Genomic DNA, 22,322 nt, shown 5'->3' with positions numbered 1-22,322 from the left:
AGTGGAAAGCCCTACCTTTCTCCTGCAGAGCGCCTAGTAGTTGCCAGCTGCCAGCCTTGCAGTTAGCAACGGTTTTCTTGGACTTTATTTCATTGGGTCACAGAGCCAAATGACTCTGATTTTTAGGAGGTTAGTGCAAATATATCTAGGGGGAAATGCCAAGACAATGACAGCTCCTCTTCAAATGGTCCAGGGAGAGACGTGTGGTTGCGTGTTCGTGGGACTGTGTCCGCCGTGCCTTGTTCAGTGTTCTGTGTTAGCCAATCACTTTGGAACCCAAAGAGCTACACGTGTGACTTTCCCTGGTACGTGGATTTGCCCAAATGCATATGTCGTTTGATTTCTTGCCCAGTGCTTTCAAGGGTGTGGACTAGATCCAAGTAAAATAAAATCCCTGATGACATCAACATTTTTCTGTTTGTTTATAATGATGTTGCCTATTTGTCTAGTTGTGAGGATGTTTGTTTTCTTTACACTGAGTTGTAACACATGCTAAAGGGCACCATCTTTGCTCTTCATCAGTAAGTGCTTCAAGTCTTCCTCACTTTCAGCAAGCAAAATAATGCCACTTGTACATCACAGCTTGTTGAGGACTCTTCCTCCAATCCTGCTGCTGCCTTCTTTTAAAAACAATTCCACTTCTCAGATTGTTTGTTCCTTATACAGATTGAGTACGTATGGTGAGAGAATACAGCCCCGCCGCACACCTTCCTAGATGCTTAACCCCTTAGTGGCCCTGGATCCTGTCTAAACAACTGCCTCCTGGTCTATGAACAGAGTCCACATGAGCTTTTCTGGAATCCCCATTCTTTGTTATGTCATCCATAATTTGTTAAGATCCACATAATTGAATGTCTTTTCATAGAGAATAAAACACAGGTAAGTTCCTGCTTTCAGTCAAGTTCCATCTGATATCAGTATTGATATCTCTTGTTCTGTGAACTCCTCTGAATCCCTCTTGAATTTCTGGTGGGTCCCTTTGGTTTACCACAGTGTTTTTGTTGTTGTTGTTGTTTTATAAGAGAGTTTTATATAAAAGAGCAATTGTATACTGAGAAAACATTTCAGCTCAGTCCAGTTCCAATATTAGCCATTATGTTCGATACCAATCTGTTAACTGATCTTCAGACTCATGAAACACATGCAACGACACCGAATGCAGGATGACACAGGACAGTGGGTAGAAAGTCTTGTGGATCCAGTGATGGTTGAAGCTTCTCAGCGCTGGACCACAGTGTTTTTTAATTAACTTCTGCAAAAATTCACAAAAGTGAATTCCAAGCTCCAGTTGGTTGTAATTATCCTAATTGATAAAAGTAGGTTTTTCTTTTTTAATAAAAAACTTTATATTGTCCAATGGGTAAAGACTTACAGAGCAGATCAGCAGTTTTACTTTGACCAGTTCATGCTATTTTGCGAATGCACTGCAATCCCCTTCCTCCCTGCCTTGGTTTCCATTCCCCTCCTTTTTTAACTCTCCTGAACTTTGGCTCCCTTCTGTCTCCTTGCGATGCTTCCTTCAGTATTCAGGATTTTGCCCACTGAGCCCTTCATCATTACAACCTGATGCTTGAAGTTTTTCTTCAGTTCTTTCAGTTTGAGAAATGCACGTCATTATAATATTTGAAGTTTTCTTTTTTTAAATCATTTTATTGGGGGCTCGTACAACTCTTACCACATTCCATCCATCCATCCATCCATTATAATATTTGATTTTGTCTTCTCCAGCCACCCTCTGAGATTTTCTGTTCAACTCTTGAACGTTGTCGTTTTTCCCTCATTCAAGAGCAAACTGCGGGGTCGCTTCTGACATTCACTTAGTTCTTTTCTTTCCTATCTCTCCATGACCTCTTGCTTTCTCCATGAATGATCCTTGATGCCGTCCACCTGGTCGTCAGGAATTAGTGTTGAATGCATCCGCTCGATCCTTGAGAAGCTCTCGAAGGTTAAGAGGTCGCATCCTGTCTCGCATGGACTTGTTTTCATTTTCGTCACCCTCCACCTGAACTTGCATACGATGAACTGTTCCAAACTCGCCCATCATTTCTTCCAGAGGTGTCGTCAAATTGATTCCCGTGTATCTATCTGGCAAGGTCCTTTTGTGGAGTCATCACTTATGGTATTGAAATAGGTGTTTTTAGTTCATTGGTTGGGAGATCTGGTGGCATAGTGTGTTACACATTGATCTGGGAATCAAAACGTCATCCGTTCAAACCCAGCAATTGCTCCTTGGGGGAAAGATGTCGACTCTTCTAAAGATTTAAAGCCTCCAAAACCCCAAGGGACCGTTCTACACTGTCCTGTGGGGTCACTATAAGTCCTAATCGATTGTATGGCTGTGAGTTTGGAGAATGAATTGGTTGTTGGTCTTGCAAAATTCTATCATGTAGTCACCAATGTTATTTCTATTCCCCAAAACATTTTTAGCTAGTGATCCTTCTCCTTTGTTTCCAAACCATCAGTAATTAATAGTGCATCTAGTTTGCGAGTTTGATCGATTTTATGGTACAAAACCAAAATCCAAACACACTACCATCGAGTTGATTCCAACTCATAGCAACCCTACATAGGGTTTCTGAAAGAGTAAATCTTTACAGCAGCAGATAACCTCATCTGTCTACCATTGACTGACTGGTGGGTTCGAACCACTCACCTTCTGGTTAGCAGTCACCAGGGCTTCCTTGATTTTACTATCGATCCCCAAACAAACCAACCTACTGCCATCAAGTCAATCCAATGTATTCTGACCCATAGAACAGAACTGCCCCATAGGATTTCTAAGTGTGTAAACCTTTCTGAAAGCCGACCGCCACACCTTTCTCCCACAGAGCACCAGCAACCCTTTGGTTGCAGCCTGGCACTGACCATTGTGCCCCGAGGGCTCCCAGCAATAGACAGGTGGAAACAATGTGCAAGATGGTACCATGTTGAATCTGGGTGTTGGCTATATGAGGGGAAGCTCATTGCTCTTTGCAGCTCACCTCTGTGCTGGAACTATGTCATGATAAAGCTGACACAGAGAGCGGGGGAGGGGGTGGCAAGCAAGCCTCGTAGCCTCGTTCCCTGAGTTTCTTGCTCTTGTAATGGAGGCACGTAGCGCTGTGTGAGGAACTTCCGATTGAAGTCGTTTCCATTTCCCTCCCTTGCTTGGCAAGTGGGAACTTTGCCCCGGGTTTTTAATCTTCCAGCCAACGGGCCCTGGGCAGCGTGGGTCACATGCCCCACGGACCAGAGGAAGTGGCCAAAGGCAGCGCCCTCCTGACCTAGGTTACGCACAGCAGTGCAGCTCTGCTCAGTGGCCTCACCCTGTGTGAGCAGGGAGGCCCGTGGAGCAAGTCTGGAGCACTGCCTCGCACTGACCACCGGCTATAAAAATGCCCGCCTCTGTGTTCTCACTGTGTCGTTCCTGTGGGCCTCTGTAGCGGGCTTCCTCTTTTAAATGATGTGCTAGTCGGCTTCACTCTAAACCTTTGTGACACCCGTGCTGTCATTTTAACAGAAGCCCCACGGTTGTCCAGATGATCCCCGAGCATCAGGAATTAGATGGAGCGCCAAGTCATGGCTTTTAATGAAGAGTAGCCAACCAATAATAAACCAAGCCAATCCAAACTCCCTGCCAGAAAGTTGATTCCAACTCATAGCAACCCTGTAGAGCAGGTTAGAACTACCCCTTGGGTTTTCTGAGAATTTAAATCTTTAAAAGAGTAGACAGTCTCTTCTTTCTCCCTGCTGGGTTTGAACTGCTGACCTTGTGGTTAGCACCAGGGCACCTTAGTTTGTGATTTCACATTATATTGTACTTTTGGTGAATGTTAACAGAGCAAATTCGTAGGTGGGGAGGAGGTCCCCAGTTCTACTCAAACATTGCCCCTGTCCCTATCTCTCATTTCACCTTAAGTTTGGGTAAAGGTTGCCCTTTTGGTCTCACAGAGCTGTATAGTCTCCGGGTTCTTTGGTGTAGCGTCCTATTCTTTGCCTGAAATGTGGCCCCAGGGCGTATCTTCAATATCAAGTTAGCAGGTTATCTCAGAGTCATCGTCTCAGGAGTTCCTGGAATCTCTGTGGAACCAGCGAGTCTGGCCTTGCTCTTTTTCTGCTTTGAATTTTGCCCGACATTTTCTGGAACCCATTCTCACCAGGGTTGCCTTGTGTTGTCTTGGGGAGGGGACGTGGCGGAGGTAGCAGGGACCACGTAATTCTTCTGATCTCCGGTTCGAGGACGCTGTGACTCCTGTGGGCCTTTCATCCTTTGGATTAATTGCTTCATTGAGTCTTCGTTCCCCTTCATTCTCCTGTGTTCCCACAGGAAGAGACCAAGACTTGCCTCTTGATGGCCACTCAAACTTGTGTGGCCCCAGGGACTCCTCACCGGCTACAGTGGCCTTCTCTCTATTACCTGTGTCTTGCCAGTTGACCTGTGAGAGAAAGACGAGGCTTTCTACTCTCATAAAGAGTTCCAGTTTTGGAAACCCATTTGGGGCAGTTCTACCCTGTCCTCTAGGATCCCCATTCGTCACCATGGACTTGGTGGCAGTGAGTTTGTTTTTGTGGGGGCTTTTTTGTTTTGTTTTTTGCCAATTGACCTAGATGACCCCCAAGGGTATGGATCAGTCCTGAAGTCTAAGCAGTTTCTATAACAGTGCCTCTACGTGTTCTGTAGTATATATTACAGGTGGGTGCAACATTTACAAATATGTATGTAGAATATCCACTGCCGTACCTCTGTATGTATGTATGCAGGTGTACTCTGGAACCCTCTCCCTCGCCCATCTGGCGTACTTCACTACCAGTGGCTCATCTCACAATTTATTGTTAGTTGTTCCTGCTGTAGCAGGGCTGTGTGTGTGACACCATTCGCTGCCGTCGTCCAGCCCACCAAACCCCGCTGCCATCAAGGTGGTCTCTAGAAGGCAGAGCCATGGGGTTACAAGTGGGTCACGAGTTGGATTACTAACCACAAGGTCAGCAATTCAAAACTACCAGCTGCTCCTTGGAAAAAAGAGGCGGCTTTGTGTTCTCATAAGATGCCCGCTTGGGAAACCCACAAGGGCACTCTGCTTTCTCCTACCAGGTCACGATGCATCAAATCGACTAGACGGTAGGGTGTGGGTTAAGTGAAGGACAGAGTAGACTAGCTCAGGGTTTCCAAGGCTATATGTCTTTACCAGAGCAGAACGCCTCTTTTTCTTGTCCCCCTGCCTGAGCAACTAGTGGATTTGAACCACTGGCCTTATAGTTAGCAACCACCACTGTGTTACCACTACGCTTTAGTAGTGAGCTTCGCAGCAGTGAGACTTGCTGTCCGCAGGAACCAGTGCTCCCCTTGAGCCGCTCTGCTGGTGTCCTGCAGTTGGTGAGGGTGACTGTCCACTGGATGCAGGTGTTGTCTTAGCAAGTACCTGCCTTTCCCTTTGCAGGTGCACATGGCCAAAATGTGACTCCATACAGACCACAAAGCATTCTGGACCGGTCTTGTGTCTTTCAGGGGGTTTCCTTGCCCTCAGAACCTGAGGACTTGCCTTGGAGTTTCCTTGCTCACAGTGACTCTTCCTTCTTTAGTAGCAATTCATGAACTTGGGGGGCAGAGACCAAAACATCTCACCTCCCTGTCAAAACAGAGATGGCCAACAGCCTCACGCAAGCCACGCTGGTGTGGACATGGAAATGTGGTGCAAAGGATGGGACGATCGAATTCTAGTTCATGGGCCCCTAAATTTAAAACAACAACTCCTTGCAACTTGCTAGGACTGAGTAGAGCTGCCTCTGTGGGTGTCAGTGTCTATAACTCTCTACAGGAGTAGAAAGCCTCATCTTTACCCCACAGAGTAGCTGGTGATTTTGAACTGCTGACTTTGTGCTTAGCAGTCCAAGGCATAATCCACCACACTGCCAGGGCACTACCAGCTGCATAGTCCTGCCTGCAGTTTAGCCCTTTGGTGAGTTCCAGGCTACAGTGACTAAGCACAGGTGTCCCATCTTCTTCCTCCTGAAGGTTCATATCCTTTCCCATCCGACCTGCAGTCTAACTGCTCACCCACGTCAGCAGTGCATGCTGGCCAGGGCTGGGGCACTTGGCTTATCCCTGCAGCGAGTAATCGCCTGAGAAATGGCAGCAGAGCCTTCAGGTTCTTAAAGAGGACAAAAATAAATAGAAGTTTTATGTTGCCATTAAAAAGTCTGGATGCATCATTGCTGTTGGGCCATTTGTATTCCGTCTTGATTTTGTATGATTTTCTGTTGTGTGGAACCCAGATGAGGGGAGTATGGAATGAGAACACAATGGCATGGAATAGTTTCACAAACTTTGGGACCCCTTCATTGCATGAGCCCCCTTTTATGAAATATCTAGCATAGGAAAATATATAGAAATAAACTCATGGGGGTCCCAGGTGTTAGAGAATAGACCTCCGTGGGGCTTTCTTAGCTACAGTCTTTACAGAGATAGGTGCCAAGACATTTCATGGGGCTCCTGGGTACAGACTGCCCAGAGGTTAGCAATAAAGTTTGAATCCTTTGTACCGCTCAGTCACTGGCGGGAGTTGAGATTGACTGGATGGCTTTGGATGTGGGGGTTTCGGGAAGAAACCAGACTTGGTTGGCAGAATGGAGGAGGAAAGGGAGACACTGCTTAGAGACTCTGTTAGGACACTTCATTTCTGTCAGGGCTGATGGGAAATTTTGGAAATGTCAAGAGATGGAACATACTGAATGTCACTGAGGAACATACTGAATGTCACTGAATTGGATGTGTAAAAACTGTTTTAGAGGCAAATGTTTTGGTACACACAGAAAAGGAGGGAAGGGCCTTCAAAAGGGTTTGTAGAGAATGGAATGTTTCCTTGCATATACGAAGAGGTTCTGAAAAGTTCATGGGAAATTTGTATTATTTTAATTCCACTTTCCCACAGACTTTAAAAAACCCATGTGTGTGTGAGAAGGAGATTGCAGATAGACCGGGCGTTTATAGCTGTCTAGTGGACTCGGCTCTCCACTTGTGGGTTCAGAGTGTGTGAGCCTGGTGGGCAGGTGTAATCTCTGGGGCCTCCCAGAGGTCACTGCACTCCATTGTCTCCTTCAGAATGACCACGGTCAGTCTGAGCAATCCCCTCCACAGCTTTTCCGAATGGATCACTTCTTTCCCAAAAGACTTCTCACAACAAAATTGGAGGGGAGGTTGAGTGAGTGAGTGAGAAAGAGCTTTCTGGCCTAATGAAAATTTCTTTTCACCAGTTGAGTTGGCAGCTAAGCTAGGCAGTGGGAAGACCAGAAGTAAGACCAGAACCCTGCCCTTGAAGCCACCAGGGAAGCTTTGAGACAAGATCCACCTGTCCCTGAAGAGCTTGAACTGAATCTTGTGTATGTAATGACCAGGTCTCTACTATCTACTGCTGATCACCTGCATGGTGTAAATTGTTATCCAGCCAGCATCATTTAGGTGAGGGAAAAGAGTTCACACTGCGCTCTTACTCTACTGGTCACTGTGCTGGACACTTTAACAGCTTCTTGCTTATTCCTTACAGCCGTACGCTGATGTCAAGGGGTAGGAGAACTAGCCCCATGGGGGAGAGAGGCAGGTGGGGCTCAGAGATGTTAGAGATCCACATGGGTGGATTTGGAATCCAACTCTCAGGTAGCAGCACACCCCGTCTCTCCTTTACAGCACACACACGCACACACAACACCCTGTGCCTTAGTTTTATGCCTGCTAATTCTCTTTAATATCATCTTGCATACTAGAGCGATGTGAGGCTTCTGAGATAGACCCTGCCTGATGAGGCGTAAAGAGAGTCAAGTCTTAATTGGAGGCAACTGGCCGGCCACCCAGCTGGCAGCCATCCGATGTCGAGGATAGAGACAGGCAAGCGAGGCTTTGCCATTGGGCTTCCTTACTTCCCCATCTCCTGCTACCCAGATAACCCACTGCGCCACGCCTGCTCCCAGCATTCCAGGGGGTTGGTTCTCTGCAGTTCATTTGGTAACCTGCGCTACTAAGACCTCGTCCTTCAGAAGAGAGCCATGTGCCCGTCTGTTCACTCTGCCTGATGGTCCTGGTGGCCTGTTCAGGGAGCAGGCTTCTCTGCGGGCGGTTTGGGCTGTGAGCGAGTCCTCTGGCGATGAAGTCATTTGTCCCTGGGAACAGAATGCATCCTCTGTGAAATCAGAAACAATGCGCAAGTTGAGTTCCAGGCCTGGGGTGAGTCGAAGCTGGGGGACAGAGGCACATGGTGACGAATTGGGACAATTCAAGGGGTGCATTCTTCCAGACAAATTTCTGTTGTCAACAAGTCAACTCAGTTGTAATGACAGTTAACGGCTGTTAATGCTGGGTTTTGAATAATTTCCCCCAAGTGAGTAAGCTAAGAACTCTCCCTTGACTTTTTTTTTAGTTAATGCCGTTGGTCTAAAAATAACCTTTTGAGCAATGGATGAGTTAGGGGTAGCACTGTTTTATTATTTATCAAGGGGTTGCTTGCCTTTGTATTTGCATTTACGTAAGAAGCCAGTAAGTGCCCACAGGTGTTTGGTGTCTTGCTGGTTATAATGTCCAGGTAATAACAGGTAATGTCCAGGTTATCTAGGTGCAAATGTTTCAGACCTTTGCTTACAGAGCACTAAAGAATCCAGGGAGGAAGATGGGGCTCTCTCCCCCCTAAGGAGGTAGTCTCTGAAACCCGCAGGGCAGTTACACTCTGTCCGATCTAGTCTTGATGCATCAGAATCAACTCAGTGGCAGTGAGGTGTGTTTTAAGTTGAGTCTTACAAACTACGAAAAAAATCCCCATCTTCTATAGCCCTCTCTAGCTGTTTGAAGCAGCCCTGGTGGGGGTGGGGGTGGGGGTGGGGGGAGGTAGTGGGTTACCTACTGGGCTGCTAACCACAAGGTCAGCAGTTCCAATCCACCAGCCATTCTGCTGGAGGAAGGTGGCTTTCTACTCCCTTGAACAGTCTTGGATACCCACAGGGGGACAGTTCTACCCTGCCTTATAGGGGCTCTAGGAGTCAGAATCAACTCAAAGGTGGTGTTTTTGGGGGCTTTGAGGTTGTTTGGGGGGGGGCTGGTGGGGGTTGTTTTTAAGTAAGAGGTGATGGGACTGGGTACCCTGCGAGGGCAGCAGTTTGGGTGCGCGGAGATGCGAGCCAGAATGGTCACCGGCTCTCTGCCTGTTCCTTAGAGATAAACTTAACCGCCACGCGAGTTCCCCAATGTGTGCGAGGGAGCATTGGAAACAAAGAAAAGCATTTGCTAATGCCTCAGGCACAGCAGGGACCTTGGCCGGGGACCAGGATTTGGTGGAAGGGGGGCTGGGGGGGGAGGGTCAACTTTGCCTGCGACCGGAGCAGGCTCCGGGTTGAGGGAGACCCGGGGGCATCTGGGGCAGGGGAGTCTCCGGGCCGCGGGACCAGCCCGGAGAGTGAGACGCTTGGGCTGCAGCCCTCCAAGCTGGGCGGGGCCTGCGCTCGCGGCTAACCGCCCTCCTCCTCCTCTCCCTCCCCAAGGTGAGCGCCGCGGGCCGGGCCAGCCGGGGAAGCCACGCCGCCATGTGGCAGTCTGCGCGCTGACCGCCCGCCCGCCGGCCTGCTGGAGACCGCGGCGCCCGACGGAGCAAGCCCGAGCCGCCCCGGGGCTGAGCGAGCGGATGATCGGCGCGGCCAACTTCCTCCTCTGAGGCCGGCCGAGCCGCGGGGCGCCCTTCCTGCTCCTCCGACCAAGCCCGCGGCGTCCCGACTCCGCCTGGAACCTCAACATGTGTCATGTCATTGTCACCTGCCGCTCCATGCTCTGGACCCTCCTGAGTATTGTGGTGGCGTTTGCTGAACTCATTGCCTTCATGAGCGCCGATTGGCTCATCGGGAAAGCCAAGGCGACCCGCAGCCCCGCAGAGCCCGACAACCAGACGGGCGGCTCCGGAGAGCCCTACCACCCCACCCTGGGCATCTATGCCCGCTGCATCCGCAACCCCGGCGTGCAGCACTTGCAGCGGGAGACGCTGTGCGGGCCCTACGCCGAGAGCTTCGGCGAGATCGCCAGCGGCTTCTGGCAGGCGGCCGCTATCTTCCTGGCGCTGGGCATCTTCATCCTGTGCACCGTGGCCTTGGTGTCCGTCTTCACCATGTGCGTGCAGAGCATCTTGAAGAAGAGCATCTTCAACGTCTGCGGGCTCTTGCAAGGGATCGCAGGTGAGTGCGCGGCGCGCACGGGTTGGGGGGACGCCGCCCGCAGCCGGCCCGCAGGCTGCTTTGGGGGGGGGCGCTGCTTTTGTCAAAGTGCCCCCCCAGACGACGGGATTCGGGACCCCGCTTCCCGGGAGAGTGTCTCGCCCCTACCCGGGAGAAGAGGTCTCGTGCTTTTCCGGTCTCCCGCCGTCCTGTTCTCTGGACTGGCTGTTTCTTGGGGCTTGAAGTGGTCAGTTTGGGTACTGAATGTCCTTTACTTTATATGTGGGCTTTCCCCATAAAGTTAAAAGCGTGCTTCCCACGCCTGCGCCTTCCCCACGGAGGGACCCCGCGGAGCAGGAAGGTCCACGCGCTGCGCTCCGCGCGTCCCCACTGGGGGCCCCCTGGTTGAAACCGTCTCCCTGGGTGCTGACGCATCTTCTGTACTCTCTCCCACCCGAAACTGCAAGGAGATCCTTCCCTTTTCCGGGTGACTCTCAGCAATGAGCTCATTAGAAGTCCCGGGGAAGGGAGCGGGAGCGGGAACCCGAGCCGGAGGAAGGCCGGCTGCGAGCGGCCGCAAGGCTGCCGTTCTCCTAACTTAGTGTGCGCTCCAGACTTGGGTCGTGAACCAACTCTACGCCTTGATTCAGGGGGCTTGTTCATGGCAACAGAAATCCATGTTTGTGCGCGCGCGCGCGCGCGTGTGTGTGTGTGTGTGTGTGTGTGTGTGTGTATATATATAAGAGAGAGAGAGAAAGAGAGAACATCTTCATTCAAAGCATTCTATACTAGCAACAGAAATTTTTTTAAAATCATTTTACTGGGGGCTCTTACAGCTCTTATCACAAGCCATACATACATACATACATACATACATACATACATACATACATACATACATTGTGTCAAGCACATTTTTACATATGTTGCCATCATCATAGATCATAGAAATTATTTTGTTTCTCCATATCTCTATAACTGTCACACACACAACAGAGTATCTGTTTATCTTGATTCAAATAATTTTTTCACTATCCCGCCAAAAGTTTCATTGGCAAATAATTCATATATCGTGCAATTCAGTGGTTTCAGTCATATCAGGAGGAGTTTTACAGTCATCACCACCATCCGTTTTGGGACATTTTCTTCATCCTTGTTCTCATCTTTATTAGTTCCCTGTTTCCCCCAGCCCCCCCTGCCAAACCCCCAGGAACCATCAAACCCCCTTCTAGTCTCTATAGATTTGCCTATCCTAGATTTCATATACAGAAAAAAACCATTAAAAAACAAAAAACAGATAAGGCAGATAAAAAGGTTCAATAGAAAAGAAAGCAGAAAATAATAAGAACTAGAGCAAATTTAAATGGATCATAGGAAGATCAAATGACAGGATGCTAAATTGTAACCTAATGGCATCCCCCACCATCTACTTTCCAATACACTCTGCATGAGAGCAAGGCTCTTCACATCCCTGGTCCATGGCCAGAGGGGATTCCCCAGGGACTTAATCCACACGGATTTCCCCTTCCCCTTTAAAAATATATATTAAGTAAAACTTTATTATGGGTCTAAGCTTGAAAATGGGCCTAAAGGGAGATCAAATGCTATAATATTACAATTCGACCTATAGCTGCCATGATAGACTTCACAATACTCTGTCTGATAACAGGGCCATTCACATCCCTTCACAATGATCAGAGGGATTCACCTGAGGGTGAATCCATGTGTGGACCCTACAAATGGGTTTTGAGCTTCCACTGTCACCCAGAACTTTCTGCAAACCAGATGTTCACAATTTAAGCTCTGGTGCTATTCCCTCCTATAGATTTGGATTATATTATTTGCAATCCTTGGATCACACAGGCTGATGTACTTCTTCCATGTGGACTAACTTTTACTTGGTGACAGAAATTCAATCTGTCTTGTCTCTCTCTCTCACACCCACCTCTTCCCTTATCCCCTCTCCCCCTTTGATGAACTTGAAGGCATCCTCAAGGAATTAAAAAGGCTCCTGCTTTAATTTTCAGGAAAGGGGGTGGGGGTGGGGGGTATTGTGCACTTTTCAAACAATCCTAGATGAAGTGCACAGCTCTCAGCAAAGGGTCCCAGATGATTTCACTCTGGTTTGCCTTTAGCAAACTCTGGAGCTCAGCAGGGCTGCTTCCAAAGACGCTGATCAAATGAGATGCTTTTTTTGTTCGTTTTAATTTTCAATCATTTGGTAGGAGATCTTCTGTTCTTCCCCTCTCAGAGGCTCCATGGCAGTGTAGCTAAGGGACCAAGAAACAATTACAGATTTATCCGCATAGGGGATACTCTCTAATCAGACATCAGAATCCTTAAATCTCCTGCCTCAAAATAACCAATCCCAGGACCCTCGTCTCATTCTTTGCCCAGGCCAATCCAAGTACCAGTGACACAGGCAGTTCCCGAGTCAGGCTAGAATCCTCATTTTGAACCTTGTTACTAGCAGTTTAACTGGGGATGCCTGTGTCATCTCTCTAGTCTAGACCTCGGTTTTCCTCTTCTGAAAAATGGGACACTTGAAATACATGGATGGATGTGTAGATATATATTTCTAAATTCTGTTCTATTGTATCCTTTTGAAATCTAGAAGTATATCCCATTTGAACTCTCAGAAGTGTTCAAATTAATAGGACAGCATTCAGTTACAATCTACCTTTTGCTTGTCAGGTAACAGCCCTCACTGTATTCTCCTCACACACTGGGATTCAGGTGTGTGTGCTTATACAGGCGCATGGATCTCTAGAAGTTTGCTGAGCAAGGTTACCACCGGTTTTTCAAAGAGCACAAATAAATGTATGTCTAAGAGACACCAGCACACAGGCTATGTGTGAGTCCCAATGAAGAGAGCTAGCGGCCAGTGAGGCCGCTTCATTTTCACTCACTAAAAGGACTGCAGCCTCCAAGACTTCATGCCCTGGTAAGGGGTCTTGTCCACATGCTGGCAGGCGGGTGGAACCTCCGGTCTGGGACCTGAGGGATGCTTTCCATCCTGCTGGGCAGGACCATGAGCTTCCCTCCAGCATTGCAGGCTGAGGGTGGGGCATCATGGGCCCTGACACACAGACCTGTCTCTCAGCCATTCAGAAGCAGAGATTGGTTTACCTCAATCTTGAAGACTTCCTTCAAGCTCTGCTCCAGGAACGAAGATGATTCTATCAATTCCTTTGGTCCTCTGGCTGGCTATCTCACATTAGTGGCAACAAGTGTTTATCTTGGCACAGAGATCAGAAAAATCTTGGATCTTACTTACTTATGTTATTCCCGATTTTCTCTCTCTCCCTTTCTCTTCGTGAAGCCTCTGGGGAAAGGCAGGGTGGTAGGGAGGAGCAGGAGCACACCTGGGGGTGGGGATGGGGGTGGGCATGGGAGGCAGGGCACACGGGCTTGCTGGCTCTCTGGCTTTGGGGAAAAAATGATTGCATTTTCCAAGACAGTTTCATTTTCTTCCCACTCTTATTACTTTGCCTCAAAACTTAGGACATTATTCAAACTTTGAACCTTTCATGACCTGTAGGGCTTGCCAACATTTTCAACTTCTCAGGTTTCTTGGGAACTTGCTGTCCCCTTGCTATCTCTTGGTGGGGGCCTGTCCCCTAACTGCAGGAATCTGAAGAAGGTGCCTCAACCCCAATCCCACCAGAGCCCACTTGGAACATACGTGCCCCACACAGTTGTATCGAAATCCACAGAACCTCAATATACTTCCCCTTTGATTTTGGCATGCCTGCCATTGCGGAAGGGGCCTGTGGATTGGGTGTCTCCGTTACTCTTGGTTTTCTCCTGTAAAGAGTCCGTCTCAGAAACCCACAGGGGCCATTGAGTCTGTCCTATAAGGGCGCTTTGCATTGGAATTGCCTCAATGGCAGGGTGGTTAGGTGGTCCTGCTTGTTCTATTACATTGTAATCAGGTCTCCAGATGACTCTTAGGTAGACCAAGATGATCTGACGCCTTCATAAGAATTGCCTGGGGAGCTGGTTAAACTGTAGAATGATTTCATGGGTCTGCGTTGGAAGGACCAGTTTTCAGCAGACCGGCCGTCGAAGCAGGACAAACACATTGGTTCTGAGCCTGCATGGCCCTGTCTGAGGCAGCTGACTTTCTTTCTTGCTGGCCAACCTGTGTGCACATCGAGTCAGATTAGGCTGGGCCAGGACTGGCTGCAGCTATGGAGATGTGCTCGCTCTCCCCCCTCCTCCTCTCCCGCCACACCCTGGCCTCTGTCAACCTGGACTCAGGCAGACAGTAAAACAAGTGGTGAGAACCGAGGCTGTGCCAGAGATACCCAAGGATTTGGGGAACACTCTAGTCTGTTCTCACAACGTCCACTTTGGCAAACGTGCCCTTTTTTATAAAATGTGGCTGAAGGGGAAGTGATAAGATATTGTCAGCATATTCTTTGGTTATATCTCATTTTAAATACTGAGTTGGCCACAGACTTACATAAGCCCTCTTGATCTATTTGTTTAAAAAATATAGCACAAATCATTTTAAAATTGATATTTTGATTCCAGGAGTCTGGAAGAAGCTGCTACTCCAATGGAAATGCTCAAATTAAAAACTTTAAAACACACACAGACACACACACAACCAGCTATTAAATCTGTCAGCTATCAGGTTGGCCTTTAAGATGGGTGGTGTTCACTATATCGATGATACAATTCACACCTCACTTGGCCTTGTGCCTCCCTTCCCTCGCCCCCACACCCTTACAGTTGGCGGCTGTGAGTGCTGACCAACTCACCTCTGAGGGTTGGAGTTGCGAATGGGTGAGAAAGGCTTGGTGGGCACGCTCCCTGAGACAGTAGCCCCTCAGCGCTGCTGTGGGGTGGGTCTTGTGCGTCGCTGTAGAGGGGCGCCGATGCCGGCCACATACAACAGAGTCAAGTGTGACCTGATGCTGCACAGCCTCGCCATGGGTGAGGAGCTCAGTCCTGTGTTGAGGACACTACTTTGAGGGACTTGCCTTCCAGCTGAGAGCATTCTGGATCCGTAGCATTTTCACTGGCTAATGTGGGAGGTAGATCGCCAGGCCTTTCTTCCTAGCCTTTATCTGAAAACTCTTTTGAAGCCTGTCCAAATGGGTGACCTTGCTAGGCTTTGAAGTACTGGGGGGTGGAGCTACATGAGTCTTAACGTATTTCTGCTTTCCTATCAAGTTTTAGGGTAAGTTTTTGTTCCCTCGAATTGCTGGAATCTAAGGAAGAGGGCTGTCTTTCATGGCCATTAGAATTGACCTTGAGCCATTCAAATCAAATATAGGAATATGTTGCCTAAGCCCACTCCCCCTTCCCCAGCCCCACCCCTGGCTTTATGGAGCCTAATAGCCCCTTCCTAGCTGCATAGAGCAGCCCCAGGGATTTAGTGTCCACCAAACTCAGTGCCATCGATTAAGTGCTGACTCCTAGCGACCCCAGTGGGTGTCCCTGTGCTGACCATGCAGATGGCAGCCCAGTGCTCACCACTACAGCACCAGGGCTCCCTTGGTGCCTGCAGGTGCTTTCTCCGGAAAGCAGGTACAGAAATCCAATGGGCAGGGAACAAAGAACTTCCTCCTTCCCCCTGCCTTGGCACAGTCTCTGGGCCTTTCCTTTCTGGAAGCAGCTTCGAAAAGTCGCACCTCGGTGGCAGGTGTTTCACCGACTCCCCTGGCAGAATGCATCACAGGCTGATCAGCCTTCCTTGGGTGAGACCTTGTCCAGGATGTGGTGGAGCCAGAGACACACCGTGTTCATAGCCCTCTGGGACTCCTTACCAAAGCCAGCTCACCAGCCAGCAGGGGTGTTTTTGCCCGCCGTCTTCCTTGGGCTGTGACCTGGATGTAATCCATAGTGAAACTGTAGCCTGCAAAGATCCTGGTTTTCCATGACAGCACGGAGCTGCTCATTGTTGGAAATGAACACAGAGCTCAGCGAGGAGTCCCTGGAATCCCTGGTGACTCAGGTTTGGGACAGAAGCCACTGAAATGAGCTCAGGCGTTGGCTCACGTGCGCTGGCTCGGCTCAGCTATTCCCCCGAGGTTGCCCTGGCGTTGGACGAGCCCTTGAGCTGCAAGTTCTGGCTGCTTGCTGTGGTGGCGAGGGGCCTGGGCCAGGTGGGCCAGGCTCCAGTGGGAATGAAGGGAGATCAAGAATGCTGGAGTATGTGTGTGTGTGTGTGTGTGTGTGTGTGTGTGGTGGGGGAGGGGGCGCACAGTGTGTTCAAAAGAGGGAAAGGAATAGAAGGGGAATTTTTAAAAGAAAGGACAAGTGAAAAATCACCTTAAGCCTCCAGAAGACCACAATGCTATCCAGTCGCAGAGGTCACCCTGACTTGTCCGACAGCCCACTCACCCACCCCTGGCATTGGAGAGAGGGACATAGGAAGAGGTCTGGGAGACCCTGGGAGAGGACGCGGAATTCCCTGCTCTCACAAAGCCCTACCCCCTACTCTTGCACCCCAAGAGTCTACCTGGCTTTCTCCATACCGTGTGACCACGTTTGCCCGGCTTCACAATATGGAAAAGAAGGTGGCTGGGGAAACTAGCCCAGCAGCCCTGGCTTGCCTCCTGGGGAGGAGGTTCCCCTAGAAGATTCCGGCTGCTGCAGATAGGTCCAACCCATTCCCCCTCTGAGTCGACAATGATACTCGTACTAATTCATCAGCTTTTTATTATCGATCCCTTGGCAAAGAAACATAGAATGCAGAAACAGTATGCTCGAGGAGGCCAACATCAAATTTAGGTTTGGGGGACTTTGACTGTCTGCCTACTAAGTGCAAACAATTGTCCCAGAGGCACTCAGGGCTATAATTTCTTGAGTTTCTGCCCGTAGGTGTGTTAAAGAGACTCATAACTTCATAAGCCGTGCCCCGAGAAGCAAAAAATGTGTCATTAGATTTCAAGGGAACAAAGAACTCAACGGTATGAAAACAAAACTAAACAAAACACTACTACCTTAAAGCAAGTAAATCAGAGACCAGCCTCTATTTTAAAGAATCCATTTTGGACAGCATAGAAGACGAACTCTCTGTAAATCCCGCCCCCGCCGTTGATATGCAAATGCCACGTGGGAAGTGGTGTGCCATGATAACTACTCCTTCACAGACAAATTATCCTGCCCCACTGGATGCTCTAGGTTCAAATTCCCTTAGCAAATAATCAGGAAGTGCGACTTTGAATATTCAGAGAGCGGTTCTGGGGCTCTGTTGGAAGAGCTGCCTGGGACAGGAGGATCCTCCTGGGCTGGGAAGCCACCGCAGAGCGATGGGCAGCTCCTGAGGAGGACCGGGCTGCAGCACTGCGCTGTCAGCTGCACTCGGGCACCTGCTTCCTGCCGGGCCTTCTAGTCGCTTGACGAAATGGCTCACAGTCTGAACAACCAAAGCCAAAGAGGCCCTAGCATACACCAAGGCTTAACATACAAGAATTGAAAAATGAAGGCAAGAGGAAATTAAGAATCAGTACAAATACATATCCTTGGTTCGAAATAACTTCCAACGGTGGCTGTGTGCGCGGAGCCGGCAGTCAACGTGCGGACCCAGAACACTGAAGCTGGCCCCTGGCACACTACCATTCTCTAGATGTGGTGGGTAAAAATGGACTTCGTTGTCCTAAAAAGTGCATAATTGCTTCTAAATGTGTCTTTTGCTCCATAAGACACTGCCTTTCCTTGAGTTGTGTAATGTCCTTTGATCCGTGCATTTAGGTTCCAGTCCAGTAGGAGCTGGCTCTGGCTTAATCTTACATGTTGGATGGTTATTTACCCAGAAAAAAAAATCATCAAGCCCTTACAATGGCATGTAAACGGCCCAGCAACCAGCTTCTCGCCCTGAAAGTGAAGTGAGTCTTGCCACTAACTGATGGGGAGCCGTAATCTGACTCCATTCGTTTGTTGGGATCCATTTCAACACCTGAGTTAGGGCTTTGGAAGTAGCCAGTAAAGGCGCTTTGCACATGCACACGAATCGTGCTGAGCGGGACGGACGCGGGGAGGCTTCAACCATGCAGGGCAGTGCCCCTCTCCCTGTTCGACGCTCATCAATCCTAAACTGGTGATCACTCATTCCAAGCAGTCATAGCAGAAGTGTCCTCTCGGGGCCGAGATGGGAGGTCCTTGGCTGACCGCTCTGCTCTGGCCGCTCTGACATCCTTTCTCCATCCTCCACCGTGGAGGAGTATTTTTCCCATTGTTTGATGGGAATGATTTTAGGAAACTGGTAACCCCCTTGACTCCCCTGGGGAGCAGATAGGTGAAGACAAGCATTTTTTTTAATTAAATCATTGACACCTGCCACTATCAGCCAGCCCCGCCCGTTTCCTCTCCTTTGCCTCAGAGAGCGACCTCGTCTCAGTGAGAAGCCTTTATGGAGTGTGTGCCACCAGCCGATAGCGCCTGCATCGCGCTCTGCCCAGAGGGAGCCGGAGGCCCAGCAGCAGAGCGCCCCCCGGCTAGCCTGTGAGCTCTTGTTGTTATTAGGTGCTGTCAAGCCCGTTCTGACTCACAGCAACCCGATGTACAACTGCCCGGTCCTGGGCCGTCCTCACAGTTGTCCCTGTGCCTGAGCCCATCATGGCAGCCACTGTGTCAGTCCACCTCCTTGAGGGCCTGCCTCGTTTTCAATGCCCTCCACTTCTCCAAGCATGTTGTCCTTCTCTGGGACTGACCTCTCCTGACAACCTACCCAAAGTACATGAGACGAAGGTGTGCCATCCTGCCTCTAGGATTCTGGCTGTCCTTCTGAGACAGCTGTGCCGGTCCTCTTGGCGGTTCGTACTAAAATGAGAGGTGGCACAAGCAAGGGTCCACTGTAAAGAATGCACAGAAAGAGCCTCCTTGCCTGGAGCCTGGGCCTCACACAGTAAATGGACAGGCTCACTAGAAAGACATCCGGACCCTAACACGGGCTCCCCCTGGCCACCTGCTCCCCAGAAGAGCAGAGTGGTTCTGAAAACACTGCCGGTGTGGTCTGTGCTAGGGTTTTTACCGGTCCACAGCATAAGCCGGACAATGTAGTAAGAGGTGTTCCAGCCGGTCACTCCAGTCTAAGGACTTTCCCCGTTCTCGGAGGGTCTCCTTCACCCTTTTGGTATGAAATGGCCTGGTGTCAGTAGAGGTCAGGCTGGCCTGACTACCACGGTGGTGAGCCTTTGAACTTGGGCTTTGTGAGAAAGCGCCCTCGGGGCATGACCCTGGTGTCTGCAGTTGCCCTGAGCAAGGTCTCATAGGTGCCAGATGCCCCAGGTGACAGCAATGTCCACTGCCTGTGGACACAGGGGAGGGTGCCATGTGGGTGGGAGGTGATTGGGAGAAGCCAAGAGCAGCGGGTCTGCTCCAGGAATTACGAGAGGTAGGAAGCGGATTCAACCACAATCTGACCTGTTGGCTGAATGATGCAATAATGCTGCTTTGGGGAGCTGTCTGAGAATTTGCCCGGTCGCTAATCAGCTACAGATGTCTGTGCTGGAAAGGACGTGTGTTCTTTTCCCTGGAGCACTGTGGGGATGGCATTATTACACGAGGTGGGTGCACCATTCCAAATAGGTTCCGAGGATACGGGGTCTCAGAGCAGAGACTGGAGCCAATTTGATGGCTTCCTCCCCCCCCCCCACCCCCGCGAGTGCAGTGATGGGTTGTGTGGCCTGCTGCTTGCAGCTTTCTGCTCACACGTCACGTGCCCCCCACCCTGCACAGCTGCACGCCTTTCCCCAGGATTTGCTGTCGCCGAGTCACTTTAATGTACGTGGCACCTATACCTGCAGTCGAAAGGCTGGTGGTACTGATTGAACGGAACCAAGTTGGAATAAAATGGAGGGGACATCTTACTGTGTAGGGCAAGCCATTCAGCCTGCTTGATGATTGCGGACCCTGGATTTTAGCATGCGCTTCCTTCCCCTTTGCCTCCCACAGCATTCTGCTGTCTTGTTCTTCATCACCCACTTGGATAAGCCCTGTCTTGGGAGCTAGTCTGCTGCTCAGCAGTGGTCCAGAAGTAGACTCTGGAGCCTGGATTTGAGTCCCAGGCCTCACTGATTGGCTGTGTATCCTCACTTTACTGCTCAGTGGCCTCAGTTTCCTCATCTGTAAAATGCTATCAGTAATACTGATTTCATGCCAGAGAAGACTGGCTTTCAGTCTAAATCCTTGCTGGTGGTGGCGAACTCTGGTTAGGAGTACTTTTACTTTTTTGTCTTAAGTGTCAGTTTTCAACCATTAGAAATCCCTGCCTTCTGACACACGGTGGCCCCGCAGGGCCGAGATCTGTTCCTTAGGGTTTCTGAGGCTCTTTCTGATGTGGAGTGGCTGCTGGGTTTGAACTGCTGACCTTCAAGTCAGCAGCCCTACATGTTTCCCACTCCACCTACAGAGCTATCTCACAGGAGGCTCGGCTCAGTGAGTCGGGGTGAGATGATGGCCACTGTTTGAGCTACTAAATGTCACTGTCTAATAACTTTGTTGAGAGTTACCTATGGCATAAGCTTTGTTTAATGCTGTAAAAGACAGTAGCTAAATCAATGTCACTTCAGAGATAAATCAAGGGTTAGCCTGGTCAAATGCAAAGCTTTTGATGTTCAAAATGTGGCCGTAAGTAATACTCTGCACGGGTCTCTCTTAAGCAAAACACATGCATTACTGGACCAGCCCGGACCCTTGTTCCTGTGAAACAGAGGACCGGCCCCACGGGATCGTTGAGGGCTGCAGGAGTTCAAGTGCGGGCCCAGGACCTGCCACACACCGAGTATTCAATGTGCGTTAGCTGCTGTCCTCGCACCAATGCCGGCGATCCTCAGCACGAGTTCACATACGACAATCACCTCCACAAACTTCTAGATTTAAAGCACCTGTCGGGCACGCACGGAATTAGGAGGGGATGTTTCTAGCTTCAATTTCATAAGCCGGGACAAGTCATCTGTGCTTGCAATCTGCCATTTCAACCCAGAGAAGGCCTTCCCAAAGAGGTGAAACTACAACTGCGGCCTCCGCGATGATGTTCAAGGCAGTTGACACCCTACTATGTTGAAGTGCAGAATCCGAGGATGAGGGGGCACATTTCCTCCACTGTCCCCACAGCTACAATCAAACGACAGGGTACCGGAGCGCAAAGTGCCATCCTTTGAGGGATCTAGGGGTAGTGGCTTGCGTTAGACTGTTAACCTCACAGCGGTTTGAAGCCACCAGCCAGTCCTTGGGGAGACAAGGCTTTCTACTCCCTACAGATGAGTCAGGGAAACCCGCAAGGGCAATTCTGCCCAGGCCTTCTGGTCGCTATGAGTCAGCACGGACTTGATGGCAGGGTGCAGGAGGCCCCGAAACGGGGGCTATTTCATTACAGAGCAAGGACACAGTGAGTCACGGTGGTTAGACTTGTGTTCTTTACCTTTTGTTCTGGACAGTTCATGTTAGATTTTTTGTCACTTCTTCCTAAAACAGTGTAGGGACCCTAGTGGAGCCTGTTCTTGGTGACTGGGCATCATCATGGCAGTATCTCCAGGTGCCTGCACGTGTGAAGAACAAAGGACCACACCGGGACACTCACCGAGGGGAGCCTTGGATGGCAAATTCAGTGGGCAGGGAAGTGGGTGGGCACAGATAGGTGTCTTCCTCAAAGCACCACCTTCATATCTGACCACTGGGGGTGGGTGGAGCAGGTATTACAGAATTGTCCCCCTCACAGTAGTGAAGGAGCTACAAATAGCTGTCAGGGACTACTGAGTGACTTCCACCTGGCAGCGTGAGGTAGGACTTGAAATAAATGGAGGCAGGCATATGGAGCAATGTTGACTGATGAGCTTAAAGTGAGATATAGCACTCTGTGCCGGCACATTGTTACCTCACGGTTGAGATAGATGGTCTCAGACTTCAGAGATAAGTAACTGATCATGGCAGCATCTGCGATAGACGTTCACAGTTCTGGGGAGTCCTGTTAGTGCAAAGTGCATATGAGGCTAGCGGGGAGGTGGGTGGTTTCAGATTCCCCACAGCTCTGCACGGAAACATCTGGAGACCCACTTCCGTAAAGCTGACAGCCACTAAGGGGGAGGGTAACTATCGCACGGTCACTTTGAGTTGAACCTAACGTGCCCAACAAGAGCAGTTCCATCTTCGCGGTCATCAGCTCTGGCCCCTTCTCTGCTGCCCTCCCCACGTGGGCCACCTGTCCA

The 22,322-nt window shown here is 49.8% G+C and overlaps 1 protein-coding gene across 1 annotated transcript in view; it reads left to right on the top strand.

Moving 5' to 3' along the window:
- Positions 1–22,322, top strand: part of LHFPL2 (LHFPL tetraspan subfamily member 2) — a 193,897-nt gene that overhangs the window by 161,119 nt on the left and 10,456 nt on the right. Inside the window, exon 3 of the mRNA XM_075541206.1 lies at positions 9,499–10,179. Coding sequence (XP_075397321.1) covers positions 9,747–10,179 — 433 coding nt within the window. The 5' untranslated portion in view covers positions 9,499–9,746. The remainder of the gene's footprint in view (positions 1–9,498; positions 10,180–22,322) is intronic.

This window comes from Tenrec ecaudatus, chromosome 2 (assembly GCF_050624435.1).
Source record: "Tenrec ecaudatus isolate mTenEca1 chromosome 2, mTenEca1.hap1, whole genome shotgun sequence".
Lineage (NCBI taxonomy): Eukaryota > Metazoa > Chordata > Mammalia > Afrosoricida > Tenrecidae > Tenrec > Tenrec ecaudatus.
This window is presented reverse-complemented; position numbering and strand designations above follow the sequence as displayed.